Here is a 15,652-nt window from a genome sequence, read left to right as displayed (position 1 = left end):
ATTTTTTAAATTTAATTTAGTTGTATTTAATTTAATTTTATTTCATTTTGTTTCATTTTATTTCATTTCGTTATATTATTTTAATTTTTATTTTATTTCACTTTACGTTATTCTATTTTATTTTATTTCATTGTATGTTATCATCTTTTATTCTATTTGATTCCATTTTATTCTATTTTATGACAAACTCCCCAGAATTCTCCCTGCATTTCAGAAAAAAAAACTTCTGGATTGGAGCCCCTCAATGTCCTCACCTTGTGCTGTGCCTTTCCCTCGCCATTCCCACATTCCTGCCCCACATTCCTGAATTCTCACATTCCCAGATTCCCACCCCACATTCCCGCATTCCTGTCCTGCATTCCCAGATTCCTGTCCCTCATTCCCGCATTCCCATCCCATATTACCAGATTCCCCTCGCGCATTCTCAGATTTTCATCCCACCTTCCCAGATTTCCGCCCTGCATTCCCAGATTCCCATCCCACATTCCCAGATCCCCCTCGTGATTCCCAGATTCCTATCCCACATTCCCAGATTTCCGCATTCCCAGATCTCCCTCATGTATTCCCAGATTCCCGCCCCGCATTCCCAGATTTTCGTCCCGCATTCCCAGATTTTCGTCCCGCATTCCCAGATTTTCGTCCCGCCTTCCCAGATTCCCATCCCACATTCCCAGATCCCCCTCATGCATTCGCAGATTCCCATATTCCCATATTCCCGCATTCCCAGATTCCCATCCCACATTCCCAGATTGCCACATTCCTGCTGCTCACCAGGACGCTGCTGTCGCGRGGGTTGGTGGCCAGGCTCAGCCCCAGCCTCATGTTGTCCTTGCGCTCGGACACGTTGGACAGTGTCACCCGCCCTGGGAGAGAGGGACATCGGGAACGGCTCTGGCACATCGGGAATGCTCCCCCAAATCACCGGAGCAACTGGGAATTGCATGCCGGGAGTCCCTGCTGGCTTAACTCCAGGGTTTTTTTTTGATTTTTGGGAATGGTTGTGGAGGTAAGGATTGGGGTTTCTCCTGAATGAACAGCCAGGGAAGAAAAATCTTTTTGGGAATAAGGATGGGAGCCAGAGAGGAAGAAAGCCCTGGGAGRGCTCTGCTCTTCATCCTTTATTCCCAGGCTGGATCTATCCATCTGCATCCTTGGTTTTCCATGGCACAGCCCAGAAATCGGGAGCAGCCCCCAGAGCTGCCCTGTCCATCCCAAACTGAGCCCTGTCCCAAACCCTGCCTGATCCAACCGTTCCTCTGCTCCAGGGCTCTGGAAAACTCAGCTCCTCTGATCCAGAGCTCCCCCTTTGCTGTTTTCCTGGGAAGCAAACTGGGAATCCTGAAATGGTTTGGGTGGGAAGGGACATTAAATCCCATCCCATCCCATCCCACCCCACCCCCGCCATGGCGGGGACACCTCCCACTATCCCAGGGAACTCCAAACCCTATCCAACCCAGCTTTGGACGTTCCAGGAATCCAGGGGCAGCCACAGCTTCTCTGGGAATTTCAGCCCAGCCCCTCCCCACCCTCACAACCAGGAATTCYTTCCCAGTATCCCATTGGGAAGGGGCTGTACCCAAGTTGAGCTTGGTGCAGTTGCTGGGGCCRTCCCTTGGCACCGGACACTTGTAGACATCTCCGGTCTTCTGCTGCCCGTTGGATTCGTACGGAGCTCCCACCACCAGCCTGCAGAAAACAGGGATCTGTCAGCACCAGGGGAACGGGAATCCCCCTGGGAATAAGGATTCCTCAGCCCCATTCCCTGCTTGTGGTTGGGAGTGGCAGGAGAAGGTCCCTCGTTGTGGTCCCACCCTCAGTGGAGGGACAACTTCTGCTGCTCTTCCCAAAAAAGCAAAAGGCTGGGAAGATGATTTATGGCTGCCTGGAATTACGGAATTCATGCCCACCGCACAGGGAACAGATTCCCAGCAGGGAGGGAGAGCTCCAAGGCCATCTGGAAGCATGGGAAGGAGTGGGGAATCTGCTCCGGGATGGCACTAAATCCCTCAGAATTATCCGAGGTGGATCATTCCTTCTTCCCACTGCCTATGGARGAGCTTTTCCATRGGGTTATRGAATGGTTTGGGTTGGAAGGGATCTCAAGGAGCATCCCATCCCCTGCTATGGACACCTCCCACTCCATTCCAGGAGTCTCCAGGACATGGACATGGAGACACCTCCCTCCTCATTCCARAAGTGTCTCCAGGACATGGATGTGGACACCGGAATCCAGCGGAACCAAAAGGAGCAGCAAGGAGCTGGTGGAGCACTTGCAGCAAATCCCACCAGGATCCACAAGGAACCTTCCCCACCAAAATGCTGGAAAAGGGAATTTGCTCCAACCTGGAATCGTTGGTATCAGCTCCGAGCCAAATATTGGGATCTCCAGTGGTGGGTGAGGATGTGGGGAAGGAATTTTCCCCAGGAAGACCCTGGAAAAGGGAATTTGCTCCAAGCTGAGGGTGTTCTAAACATTGGGAGCTGAACACTGGGACCTCCAGCAGATACTGGGAATCTCTTGGCTCTTCCAAATGAGGGAGCTGCTAAATCCCACTCCTCCAGCCAGGATTCCAGCTTCCAGTCAGGATATTTCTGGGACTTCCAAACATTTTTCCCACTTTTTCACGACCACAACACTTCAACCCTGCAAACCAGAGGAGGAAGAGTGCAGAACCCGAGGAATCTGGAATTTGGCCCTTCCTTCCAGGCGACCCCAAAAATACCCGGCACCACGAGTTGTCGGCAACTCCCGCTCCCGACGTGCGAGCCCAAAATAAATGGGAATTTTTTTTTTTTTTTTTTTTTTTTAGGTTCCTAAAATCCTACGGATGCAACCGTCCGAGTCTGGATCTCCAGATGAACAGGAGCTCTTTTGTTCCACAGGGCCCTTCCCAACAGCTGGAAAAGCCACCGGCCCAGATGTTCCCTGTTAGGCTGGGAATGGTCATCCCATAAAAATGCTGCTCCTCCGAAGACAAACATCCCATTCTTTCATCCCATTGCTCCAAACCAGAACGGCTCACCCAAGGAAAAGCTCCCGAATCCAAGGATTCTCATGGAAACGCTTCCTGTCTTACGGCTTTAGTGGGAATTCGTGATGRGAAAATTATCTCCAGCTGGAGCTGTCCTCAGCAGTGTCCAGGAGCTCAGGGAAATCTGGGATCTTTTGGGAATTTGCTCCTGTTTCTCAGGCTCTCCCACGGTGTCCATGCCCATCTGGTCATGGAGAAGAGGGAGAAGGTGGAAGATGGAGAAGGAGGATGGAAAAAGACCTTGAAGATGAGGAGGAAGAAAGGTGGAGGCTCCTCAAGAAATAAGGATCTGCCGTAATTCTGAATTCCCACAGAATTTAGKATCAATGGAATTCGATGAACTTCTCAGAGTGGCTCCACCTTGATGCACTCCCCCCCCCATCCTGCAGGAAATCCCCTCAGAGACTTTTCCATTAATTAATATTCCCGTATTAATATGATCACAACACCCATTAATAAATTTTGSATTTTGTGTCGGATCATCCCTTTGGGATGACGAGGCAAACCCATCCATTCCCCAATTCCAGGAGCTCCAAGGAAACCTGAACATTCCCARCCTTTGCCATGAACGTGAAGGGGCTGTGGAGCTCCCGAAGCTGGAATTCTTGTCTCCCAAAAACAATGGAATTGTTTTTTCTTCTCAGTTAAATGGGAATGATTCATCAGCCGGAGCTGTCAGATCCTCATGGAAACTTGGCAGCTCTGGAAAAGGCTTTTCCAGCTGTTTGGAAGGTGTTTGTGGGATGCTGCTCCACTCCCCAGCTCTCAATATTTTCCTTTACCTTGGCTTTAAATTCTGGATTTTTCCTTAAAAAAAGCAGGGATTTGGGATGGGTTATCCCATTAATTTGGGATGGGTAAACGCAAATCACTCAAAATATCCAAACGATCTTGATCATCCAAAGCCAGCTGCATTTCTCCATAGAAARGAGACATTCCTTGCTTTTCCCAAGCTTTTCCAACCTTTTTCCCTCTCTGTACCCTTGGCTCATCCCAAATCTCCATCTTTTCCCCTGAATTCCCAAGAGGGAAGCAGCTCCTGAGTCACAATTTGGCCAAAACCCAAGGATTTAAAAGAAAATTGGGACCAAACAATTCCTCCCTGGCCTTCCTCCCACTCCCAGGAAAACAAAAGGGAAAAAGAAATCCAGGGATTAAGTGGGAAAAGCTCCGGCTGCTCCGAGCAGCCTGGGGATGTATTTTTAACTTTCATCCCGAAAAAAAACAAGGAGAAGAAAACCAGGAATATTCGAGCAGTTGTGCTTTCTGAGCAAAGCCCGGGGCTGGGTCCTGATTCCCAATTTTCCATCCAGGCTGGGAATGGGGTGGTTGTGTCCATGTCTGCTGTATGGGAAAGGCTCCCAAACAGCAAAATCAGGGAATCATGGAATGGGTTGGGTGGGAAGGGCCTTAGAGCTCATCCCATTCCAGGATCTCATCCCTGCGCTCCAGGCCCAGATCCTGGATATCAGCCTTTCCCAATCCTTGTCCTAATCCCTGTCCCGATCTTTGTCCCAATCCCTGTCCCCTCCTGCTTTTCCTGTGCCACCAATCCCCGGAGCAGCCCTGGCTGTTGTTTTCCCAAGACTTCCCAGTGTTTTCCCCACTTTCTTTAAAAAATGGAACCCAAACATTTCCGGCCTTCTCCAGCTGTTCTGGGACAGGCGTGGCTCCAGCAGTGACAATTCCGTGACCCGACACCAAATCCCCAAAACCAGTGGATCTATTCCAGGCTGGACACAGCTCGCAGCACCCTCTGGAATGACCCAAACCAATCCATGATTTTCTCWAAAATGTGGCCAAAAAAAGGGGAAAATCCCCCCAAAAAACAGGGATAGGGTGGGCAGCTCCAGCTCCTGCATCCAGCCCGTGCCTGTAGGAGAGCCGGGAGCAGACGCTACGGAATTCTCTGCACTTCCTACCCTTCCACCAAAATATTCCGAGTGCTGGGGCGGCGGCCAAGCCACCGGAGAATTCCAGCCAAGAAAACCTCTGGCAGGAGCAGGGAAGCAGCAAACCCTGGAAGTGTTTTTCCAGATCAGCRCAATCACAGCTTTCCATCCAGCCRGCRGATTTTTCCCCCTTWTTTTYCCCCCTYCTCCTTTCCCTCCAGCCGGGCTCAGTCCAGGAATGCTGCAGGGAATGGGGCTCAGGGTGCCCCTCTCTGGCATTCCTTGGAAAAGGAGCTTCTGGCTGCTCCCAGGGAGGAGTTTGGGGGTCAGAACACCCCTTTGGATACATAAGGTACGAGATCGGGATAGGGAAAGCAGCTCCAGGGGAGAGTCCAGCATCCCAAAAATTTGACCCACAGTTAATTCCAAAGGGGATCCRGTGGATCCCAGCCTCAGTCAGCTCGGGAATTCTCTGTTTATGATTGTTATGGCTTCACAGTGCCAGTGGAAGTTCATCCSCAAGGTTTTCCTTCCACAGCCACTTCTTCTCCAGCTTCTTTTCTGGCAGAGCTGGGAATTCTCATTCTGAGCTGCGCTCCCGGCACTCATTCCATGGAGAATCCCGGATCTGGCTGCCCCAGGGAGGCACCACCTTCCCTCCAGACCCTTTTCCCTCTCTTCCCATCCCTGGTGGCCACGGAAAGCCGAGAGAAGGGAACAGATCCTTAGGGAATGCCACAGCTCCTGGAATGATGGGAAGCCACCAAAGCCAAACAACTCGAAGGGGAAGATGAAAGATGAAGGCATTTTTTTTCCTTTTTTTTCTCTGCTCTTGGATCTCTCTGAACCTTTTTTCCCAAATTCCCTGAGATTCCAGGTTGTGTTTGCCCCAAACATCYGGGAGCTCCAGGAGAAGAGCATCTATTCCTGTGAGAGCTTCCCGGATTTCAGAGATCCAAATCCCACATTTGCAGGGACACYTGGCTCATTTTTCCTGAAGAAATCCATCCACAGTGCCAAATTTGTGCCTGGATTTGGGAACCTACCTTAAATCCCCCAAATGTTTCTGGCCTTCCAGGAATTCCCTCTCCTTATCCCAAAACTGCTCCCAGGTAATTTTATCCCAAACACAGCAGTTCAGGGAGCTCCCATTTTTTCCTAAAAACTGCCCAGCCTGGACATTGGGAAAGCTCAGATCCCATAATGCCAGGTTCCCCTTTCCCTGCCTGCTCCAGGCCCGGGAAGCTGAAATTCCACGGAGCTCCTGTTTTTTTTTGGGATGAATTCCAGCCACCTGCTGTCACCTTTTCCATTGCCACTCAGAGAAAGCACCTCCAGCTTCACAGAAAAGAGGGAAAAAGTGTGGAGAGGGAGGTCTGGAAACCCTTCACGGCTCTGGAAAACGCTGGAGAAAAATCAAATCCCAAATGGATGAGCTTTTCCAGCATCAAATATCTGAGCGGAATATTCTTTCCCCCAGAGTTTAATAACCAAAATTCTTTCCTTATGGATTTTCCACTCTCTGGGATGCACTTCCAGGCCCCCACGTGCAAGCCTGGGTGGCTCCTTGAGAGGTTTGGAAAAAGGGGGAAAATCCCAACTTTTTTTTTTAAAAAAAAAAACACCTGGAAAATCTGAAATCTGCTTGGATCCACTCAAATATTCCTTTGTAAACACCTATAAAAGATATAAATACAAAATTCTTGGAAACCATTCCCAAACAATTCCCGGCAGCCAAAAGCAGCATTAAAAGGCTCAGACCGAAGCAGAGGCGCCAAAATCCTYGGATTCCACGCTTGGAATTTGGCAGCTGGATCTGGGCACATCCGTCACTGAGATTCTGAGGGAACCGTGGAGTCTCTGCCGTATTCCAGTGGATTTTCTGGAATTCTTTGGGATGGGATTGGGAGATGCTCACCAGGAACTGGGGTGTCAGAATCTTCCTGTTCCTTCTGTGGCCTGCCAGCTCCTGGAATTATTATCCAGATCCTGGAATTATTATCTAGCTCCCTTTGCACTTCCTTGTTTTTATTCCAGAGGTTTTATTCGCTCCCACATTTCTCCTTTAACCAAAGTGAGGCACTGCCTCTGTTTTTCAGCCGTATCCATGTATTTTGTAGGAATTTTTCCTGCTTAACTGCAGATTACAAGAGTGCTGTCCCAAGGTTTTATCCATGTCCATCAATAGGATTCAGCTGGAAAAATCCTTTTTTTTTTTTTCACCAACAGAGGAACCAACAGGAGGAAAAGTTAAAGGTGGATCCTATGGATTTGGGCAGGAAAAGTTGGCAGGAAAAGTTGGCAGGAAAAGTTGGGAAAATCAGCCCAAGCTGCTCTTTGCTCCAGGGAAAAATTCCCAGTCTCCAGGAAATTCAGCCCTTGGCCCCCACATCAGTGGAGGCATTATGGGAAAAAGGGATGAGAGATCCCAAATATCCCAGGAATTGCAGCTCCTCAGCTGGGCTGGAGCCCAAAACAGCTCCTCTGGATAAAACCAGGATGAGAATATTCCCGAAATTGGGGTTTTCTGGCAATTTGCCTCAGAGAGCTTGGAAATCCCTGCAGACACTGATCTTCCAACTTTTCCTTCACCTACTGCTATTGTTCCCAGGAAAACCAGGCCCTGAGGGTAGGGAGGGAATGGCAGAGGATCCTGGAAAAAATCCTGGCAGGTCTGAGTCCTTCTCCAGATCCCAGCTCCTCCATGGAAACGGTGAAAAACAGGAACGCCTGGACCCAAATTCCAGATGGAATTCCAGCTGCTCCGGAGCCCAAGGGGCTCCAGAGGAATTGTGATCCAGTCTACAGCACCTGCCAGGACACAACCCCTCTATACCCACCCCTCCCAAATTCCCAATATCCCGTTATCCCACCTAAAACCCCTCTTTTTTTTTTTTTTTTTAAGGAAAAAATTTCCCCGCTCTAATTCATGCAGCACCTCCGAGGGCAATTCCAGCACAACAATTCCCGCCCACACTGGGAATGCTGGAGGGGGTGGTCAGCTTTGAGTGGATTGCTCTAGATTCCCACAGAAATTCCCAGTGAAATTCCCAGTTTTCTCACCATTTCTTCCCGCCGATGTCGTGCTGCTGCACCGTGTATCCAAAGAAAGCTTCCCTGGATCCCGCGATGATCCGGGGGCTCTTGGTGTCCAGGTTGAAGGAGTCACCGATTCCTGGGAAAAAAAGGGAAGGATCTGTCAGCCAAAAGACTGGGAAACACCAATTCCAGGTGGCCAAAGGACAAACTGGGAATTCCAAAAACCTGGATGGGCTCCAGCCATGGGATTATTCCAATCCCAACTGGACACTGGATAATCCCACTGAGATGTTCCCTGTCCCAGGAGTGAATTTTGGAGAATTTCCTGGTGGCTCCTCCCTCTGCCAGGAGCCAGATCCCAATGGAAAGCTGGAGCATCAGGAATCCCTCTGAGACTGGGATATTTTGGGAATGCTGAAGATGCCCCTTTGCAATCCATGGGAAGCACAGAGGTACACGGCCCAAATCCCAGGAGAGAGATGCAGGATGGACATGGAGAACTGGGATATCCTGGATTTGATCCCCTTCCAGGCAGAAAGAAGCTGCTGGATGCTCCATTCCAAGAAAAACCTTGGCATCCTCCTCCGGGACAGAGGCAGGAGGCTCCTGTTTGGAATTTACAGGGATATAACGGAGCCGCTTTCCAGGCAGAAAAAATCCAGACTGGGAACGTTTGGAGAGATAGGAATGTCAGGGATAAAGGGAATGTTTGCAGTCCTGGGAGTAAATCCACTCCTGGAGCAGGGAATGGCAGGATCCGGACATGGATTCTGAGGGAAAGGAGCTTCCAAATCCTACAAAGAGAAATTCTAGAAAGCAGGGATAAAAAAAAAATAAAAAATCCGGGAGACAGGGATGGGAGCCAACATATTTTGCGGAGCGTTGACCTCATTTAACATCCCAGAGAAATGAAAACCTTCTCCYGGTTCCCTGCTGGAGAGAGGGAAGCTGGGATGGGGCATGGAATGATGGGAAAGGGAAAGGGGGAAGATTGTGAACACACTGGAATTGGGGGGAAATTCAGGAAAGAGATTTTGTGCAATAAATTCTGAGATCTGGAAGGGTCTCGGTTGCAGAGGAAGGGTCGGAGAGGACGGGATGGGTTTTYCCTCTTAATTTTCCTGGATTTTGCACTGCAGACCCCTGAGTGGAGGATTCTTGGGAATGGGAACCCTGAGATAAATCAGGGAATCTCATTCCATGGTTCCTTGGTTTAGGAGCTCACGGTGCAGCTGCAGCTTCCGGATAAAACTCCAGAAAAGGAACACAAAACCTCCAATAAACAAAWATATTCCATGAAGTGGGAAATGTCTGGGAAAAACAGGGAGAAAAACTCCTGCTGGAGCATCCTAATCCCAGGTAATGGACACAGGGAAAGCGGTGGGGATGGAAAAGCAAAAAACTTGGAGTAAAATAAATATTGGGAATATTCCAACTGGCTCCAGGTAAACTGGGAACTTTGGGAGAGGTTTCCAGGTGATTTAGTACCTGGAGAGATTTTCCTGTSGGGAGTGATATCGCTGTCCCAAAGAAGTGACAAAAAGCCACAGGTTTTCCTTGGAATTCCAAAGGGTAGGAAGCCTAAAATTCCCCCTTTCCTTTGGAGTTCCTGGGGCATCCAAACTTATGTTCCTTGTCAGGACAAAGAGTGGAAAAATGAGTAAAACAAAACATTTGGGAAAGAAGAACRGGAATAAAATCCACCTTTCCTGCCAGGATAAAAATAAGGATAAAAATAACACCTCCGTGGAAAGGGAATCTCGGGATCAGGATGATTCCAAAGGCCTCAGGCCCATCCTCTGCCCTGCCTGCATCCTTTGCGATTCTCAGCTGGAAAAGGGATTCTGGGAAATGCCCGGCAGCTTTCCTGCCATGCTGTGGGAATTTTCTCATTTTCCAGGTGTTGTTGATTTCCCTGGAAATCCTGGCTGCACTTCCACGAGAATTTGGGGCTGGATTTTGCTGCCTTTGCTGCAAAGCTTTCCAAAGATTCCAGGACCTCCTGGAAAAATAACCCAGTTTTTCATTTGGGAAAATGCAGCCTTTTTCCCTGGCCCCAAGCACTGGGATGGAGCTCCCAAAGAGGGAATATTGAGCCAATATTGAGGAAAACGTGATAAAAAATGAAAGATGTTTGGGAAAAAGCTCCGGGAAGGAGCAGAGTGAGCAGCGTGCTTCTCTGCAGCTGGAATTCCTGGGAATCCCTCTYTGCCAGGGAAATGCCGACAGCTCCCGATTCCCCTCCCATCTCCAAGCCAGAGTTTGTCATCAGCTATTAGGGAACATCCCAGGATTTGGATGGGGAGCCAGGGAATGCTGGGAATGAGCAGAGGCTCGGTTRTCCYGRGCTCKGGTGTTGGAACATTCCYGGTTTCCCACAAAATCCCTGCCAARCAGCTYYGGGGGAATTGCTGCACCTTGTGCTTCTGGAATTCCAGCTTTTTGGGCCCCCCATAGCTCGGGATGAGCCACTGGATGGCCACTCTGGGAATGTGCTGATTGTCCATTTGGGAATTAATCACGCCAGCGCTTCCCGGGAAAACCCCTGGAAATCCATTGCCTGGGGGGGAAGCGGCTTCTCAGAATTCCAAGACCCTCAGGGGGGGTTTTATTGGATCTTTCCCAGCTAAATCCTAGATGGACAACTCAGCCCTGCCCTTTGTGCAGCCTCCCAAAATGGAATTCCCACCATTCCCAAGGATCTTCAGGAATTCCCAATCCCAAATGTGCCCCACGGAGCCAACACAGCGATTTCACCACTTGGTGACCCTTTGGAGAGGGAAGGAGCCAACTCCTTCCATGGAAAACCCAACTGGAGAAGGAAAACTGACACCAGGGAAGTTACGGAATCCCAGCACATCCCTCGGGATCCTCCGGGAAGTCCCGGCTTCCCTGGGGAAGTGTCCCTGATTCCAGGGCTGCCCATTCCCACGGGAAGTGTTTATGGACAAGAGTGGCTCAGAATTCCTTGGCTGAACTCTCCCACTCTGGATCCTGCTGGCTCTGGAACTGCTCTGAAGTTCTGGGACACCCGGGAATGTCCTCGGATGGGGTTTGTGCAGGGAATGTCACTGGAATGGGGAATCCCAGGGAATCCCAGCCCATGAGAATATGGAAAAGCAGAGCCTGGGTCCAGAAGCTCTCCCAGAGAGCCAGGAGAGGGATTTCCTTGGGAAAAGCTCCCAGGGYAGGGAGCAGAGGGACCATTCCCATGGATGCACATCCCATCCCACACCCTCAGCCCATCCCAGAGCCCTGGGAGATCCCTCACATCCACAAATTCCTTTGGAATCTGATGGGAAAACAGCAGCGTTATCCTCAGGGAAATAAATCCACTGGGATGAACAAACTGGGCTGGAGATACCACAGAATGCTGGAAATGTTAACTCTTCCCACTGGGATATGGCTCATGATGGACACCCCTGTGGGCAGAAATCCCTGGATACAGAAACATCCAGGGAGAGAAATGCTCGGGGATGGAAACGGGAATCCCATGGGAAGAAACATCCATGGGCAGAAACTCCTGGATGGAAGAATGGAAGTCCCTGTGGGCACAAATCCCTGGATGCAGAAATATCCAGGGATTGGATATCGAGGATAGAAACGGAAATCCTTGTGGACAAAACCATCCATGGAWCCAGAACCATCCATGGAACAAACCCCCGGATCCGGAAACCCCACTGGGCAGAACACCTCGCAGGGATCATTTCCACTCATCCCGAGGCGGAATTCCCGATGTGCCACATCCCCAAATTCTCCCTCCCTTCCCCCTTTATGGACCAGCAGCGCATCCATGGGGGAATTCACCYCTCRGGCTCTGTYACTTYCCSRRATTTTTCCATTTTTTCCCACTCCCGAGCCGCGGCCACGCCGGCAGCCCCACATCCATGCACACATGGTCCCAATTATTCCAGGAAAAGCAGCTCCGCCGCGGCTCCCTTGAAAGGATCCCCCGGCAGAAAGGGRAAAAAAATCCTTAAAAGCGCCCATAAAAACCCCAACCAGCCTGGCGCGTTTTCCAGCAGGAAGTTTGGGAATGTTTGCAGCTGGAGAAGGCGCGGGCCGGCCGCCGCGCTCCCGGCGCTGGGGAAAAGCGGATTTTTTCCCCCTGTATTTTCCCCCCTCCTTTGGCGGCTCCGAGCGCGGGCTGCGGGCGGGAGGATTCCAGATGGGATTGAGACAGGAATGCCGGCTGCTGGGGAGATTCTTTTTCGAAGGAAAAGTCCGATTTTTCCAAGGAAAAAATCCATTTGCCTCCATCCCAGCCCCCCGGAGCAGACCGGGAGCAGCCGCGGGCTCCGCTCCTGGAATTAAACTCCGCCTAAAGCCTCTCCTAACTCACTTAACCCCGAGCATTCCCTGTTTTCCAGCAGAACAGCCTCGGGAAAAGAAGGATTTAGGGGGAAAAGGCCTTAATTTTGAAGGGGTTTCTTTTCCCCCCAACATCCGATCCTTCGGGAAAATCCCAGTTAATCCCGCTCTAAGCGCAGCCCGGCCGAGGAGGGGCTCGGGAGCTGCCTGTGGATKCCCGGGAATCCCATCCAAGGTCTCCATCCCCTTCCAGCAGCCTCCAGCTCCCTCCCGCTCCCGGCAAAACTTYTCCAAGAGCTGCATTGAGGTTTCCCGGGCGCCTTTTCCCAGCGCGCCGCAGCGATTCCCGGTTTTTTGGGGATCRGGACGGGCGCGGGGCACTCACCGGGCAGGAGGCAGAGGGAGCAGGCCAGGAGAATCCCGCTGGGAAGGGCCATGGAATCGCCGGCTGCCCCGCTCCCCGCTCCCGGGCATGGGCGGGAGGCGGCCAGCGGCACTGGGAGCTCCTATCCCAAATCCCGGTCTTGATCCCAAGCTTTTCCCGGCTCCCTGACAGCGGGCGAGCATCGGGAGGGAGTGGGAGGGACGAGGGAAACTTGGAGGAGGGACAGGGGGAAAGGACGGGAATGGGGACAGCCTTCTCCAGCCGCGGCACCCTTTAGGGAGCGGATTCCAGCAGGGAATTCCGGCCTGGAATCAGGGCTGTGCCAGCCGGGAATTCTGACTTGGAATCAGGGCTGTGCCAGCCAGGAATTCCAGCTGGAATCAGGGCTGTGCCAGCCGGGAATTATGACCTGGAATCAGCTGTGCTAGCCGGGAATTCTGACCTGGAATCAGGGCTGTGCCAGCCGGGAATTTGGGAAGTCCAGCCTGGAATCGGGGCTGTGCCAGCCGGGAATTCTGACCTGGAATCAGGGCTGTGCCAGCCGGGAATTTGGGAATTCCAGCCTGGAATCGGGGCTGTGCCAGCGGGGAATTCTGACCTGGAACCCTGGGTGTCTCCCGGTGGGATCACATTGGGATCACAGCTCGGGGGGCTTGGCAAGGGAAGGGCTTCAAGCGGTCACTGAGGGTGGGGGTGGCACCGGTGCCACCACCACCCGGGTGTCACCTCCCTTCAGGTGTCACCTCCACAGGGAAAAGGAGGGAAAAACTGGGAGAGAGGAGAAGGGAAACTGGAATAGTTTTATAGCAGGCAGCGCGTTGAGCTGGATGCAGATCTGGGAATTACATAAGTCATTCCCAAAGGCAAGATCCCGTGCCTTCCCCAAATTGAAATCCTTGGATGATTCCCAAAAAAACCCTGGATGTGGAGAAGGCTGCTCAGGCCATGCCCTCCCAGCTGGAGCCTGGATGACCCCGGGATCAGGGAAAAGCCTTTGTTTTCTGGAAAAATCTGCGGATAGTGTGAATCAGTCCTGGGATCRTGGAATGGCTCAGGCTGGATGCTCATCCCATTCCAAACCCATGGGAACATCCGGGATCCAAATCCCAGCTGATCCTGAGCCTCTGAATCCCCTGGGATCTCCTGCTGCCTTCCYAACCTTCCTTCCTGAGTTTTTGGGATCATCCCAGGAGGTTTTCCCACGTCTGGGCTCGTTTTTTCCCAGCTCCAGCTGTTGCCGCGGCAGCTCCTTGATCCCGACCTTTGGGAGGATCCTGGATCCCGGCCCTTGGATGCCGCTGCCTGTGGAAGAGTGAGGCTGGAAACAAGGAATGTAAACAGAGGCTGGGAAGGGAATGACAACAAATTCCCAAATTCCCTGATTTCAATGGAGGAGGAGCTGGGGGTTATGCAGGGATTTCATCCCGCTCCAGAGGCTCTCAGGGGGATTTTCCCACTTTCCAGGGAAGGATGGATGCYCAGGAACACCAAGACCCACTCCAGACCTGGATTTGGAATCGGGATTTATCCCTCTGGATACCAGGGAGCAGCTCCAAGCCGGAGCACGTGGGGATCTCATTCCTGATCCAGCGGCTCCGCTGAGCTCAGAGCTCTGGAGAATTGGTCCAGGGCAAAACAGTTGGAAGCAGAATTCCAGCCTCTCCCACACTGTCAGCTCTTCCCAGAGCCAGGAAAACATCCCAGGTCCCAGAGCAGGAGAGCAGAGCCGGGAATGATCCGGAGCTTTCCCACTCTGGGATGCTCCAGAGTTATTCCAGAGYCAAATCCAGCTGGGATTGCTCTGGGAACAGGGAAGCAGTAGGAGACTGGAGCTTGGGAAAGGAGGGAAAATCAAATCYTAAAATCYCAGGATTAYTGGGAYGGGAAGAAYCCTTAAAGCTCATCCCATTCCCAYGGGCAGGAACRCTTCCCATTCCATGGGATCGTCACCCGGAGCAACCATGGAAGTGGGAAAATCCCAAATTCTGCTACAAGAGGGATGTTCCTCACCTCTCTCCCTGTTCCCAGCTCCCTGCAGTTCCTCCTCTGYACTTCCCTTCCCAGACATTCCCATCCATGCCCTTTCCCAGGAAAACTCGGGATGCCACAGCCACCAGCTCCCAATGGAGCATCCGGATAAAATCCACAATAATTACAGAAAATCTCCRGGAAGCGCTGCTCCAGAGCCTCGAAGGCTTTGCTTTTTCCAAAATCGATGATCCCAGGATGTGGGGCCATTCCATCAGCTCCGGCAGCCCCCAGACCACTTGGAATGTGCTGATATTCCCAAATCCCAGAGCAGCCTGGGTCCAAACATTGCTTTATCCTTGAAATCCTTCCAGAATTCCAGGCTGGATCTCTCCAAACCCTGCAGAATCATTCCTTCCACTCRTTTTTCCATCAYGCCGACAGAATCTTTTCCAAGTCTYTGCTGCCCTGGAGCRGGATRGATCATTAAGGGATTTATGGAAGCAAAAAATTCCTTTTGTTTTATGTTACGATCCCAATTCCCACCTCAAATCCATTGGAGAGAGCTCTGAATTCCTGTCCTGCTGCTTCCCAACAGCTGCTGGAAAARTCCAGCCAGCCCTGCTGGAATTGTTTGCCTTTGGCAGCTCACCCCAGCCCCCGTTCGGGGTTTATGGAAAAGGAATTTTATGGGTWTTTTCACTTTGCCCCCCTGCCCACAGCCCCTTTCCAGCACCTTCCCGAGGATTTATTGGATCAAGATCAAACGGGAATGGTTTGGATGCAGCTCCTGGAGCTCCCCACTCACCCCCAGGCTAGGGGAATAAAAAACTGGAACATCCTGTAAGGAAATTTTGGGAATATTTCTGGCATTTTAGGGGCTTCTCTGGATCCCCCACCCCTGGCAGTGGAATTTGTCATTCTCCAGGTGTTGTTGATTTCCCTGGAAAATTCTCTGGGAGTSATGGGGGAAGCAGATCCCAGCACTTGGATCCTGCTCTCATCCTTCCACACTTCCCAAAAAT

General features: G+C 51.4%; 1 protein-coding gene across 1 annotated transcript in view; it reads right to left on the bottom strand.

The window, feature by feature from the left end:
- The window catches only part of ITGA11 (integrin subunit alpha 11), a 38,764-nt gene extending 25,913 nt beyond the window's left edge, over window positions 1-12,851 (bottom strand). The window contains exons 1-4 of the mRNA XM_057372267.1: window positions 12,660-12,851; window positions 7,988-8,099; window positions 1,577-1,686; window positions 772-863 (exon numbers count right to left, since the gene is read on the bottom strand). Of these exons, the coding sequence (XP_057228250.1) occupies window positions 772-863; window positions 1,577-1,686; window positions 7,988-8,099; window positions 12,660-12,711 (366 nt within the window). The 5' untranslated portion in view covers window positions 12,712-12,851. The remainder of the gene's footprint in view (window positions 1-771; window positions 864-1,576; window positions 1,687-7,987; window positions 8,100-12,659) is intronic.
- Window positions 12,852-15,652: the final 2,801 nt, after the last annotated feature.

The sequence above is a fragment of the Malurus melanocephalus genome, unplaced genomic scaffold (assembly GCF_030028575.1).
Source record: "Malurus melanocephalus ecotype Western Australia unplaced genomic scaffold, MMel_1.1 scaffold_169, whole genome shotgun sequence".
NCBI lineage: Eukaryota > Metazoa > Chordata > Aves > Passeriformes > Maluridae > Malurus > Malurus melanocephalus.
Note: the sequence above shows the minus strand (reverse complement) of the source record. Positions and strands in the feature narration are given on the sequence as shown.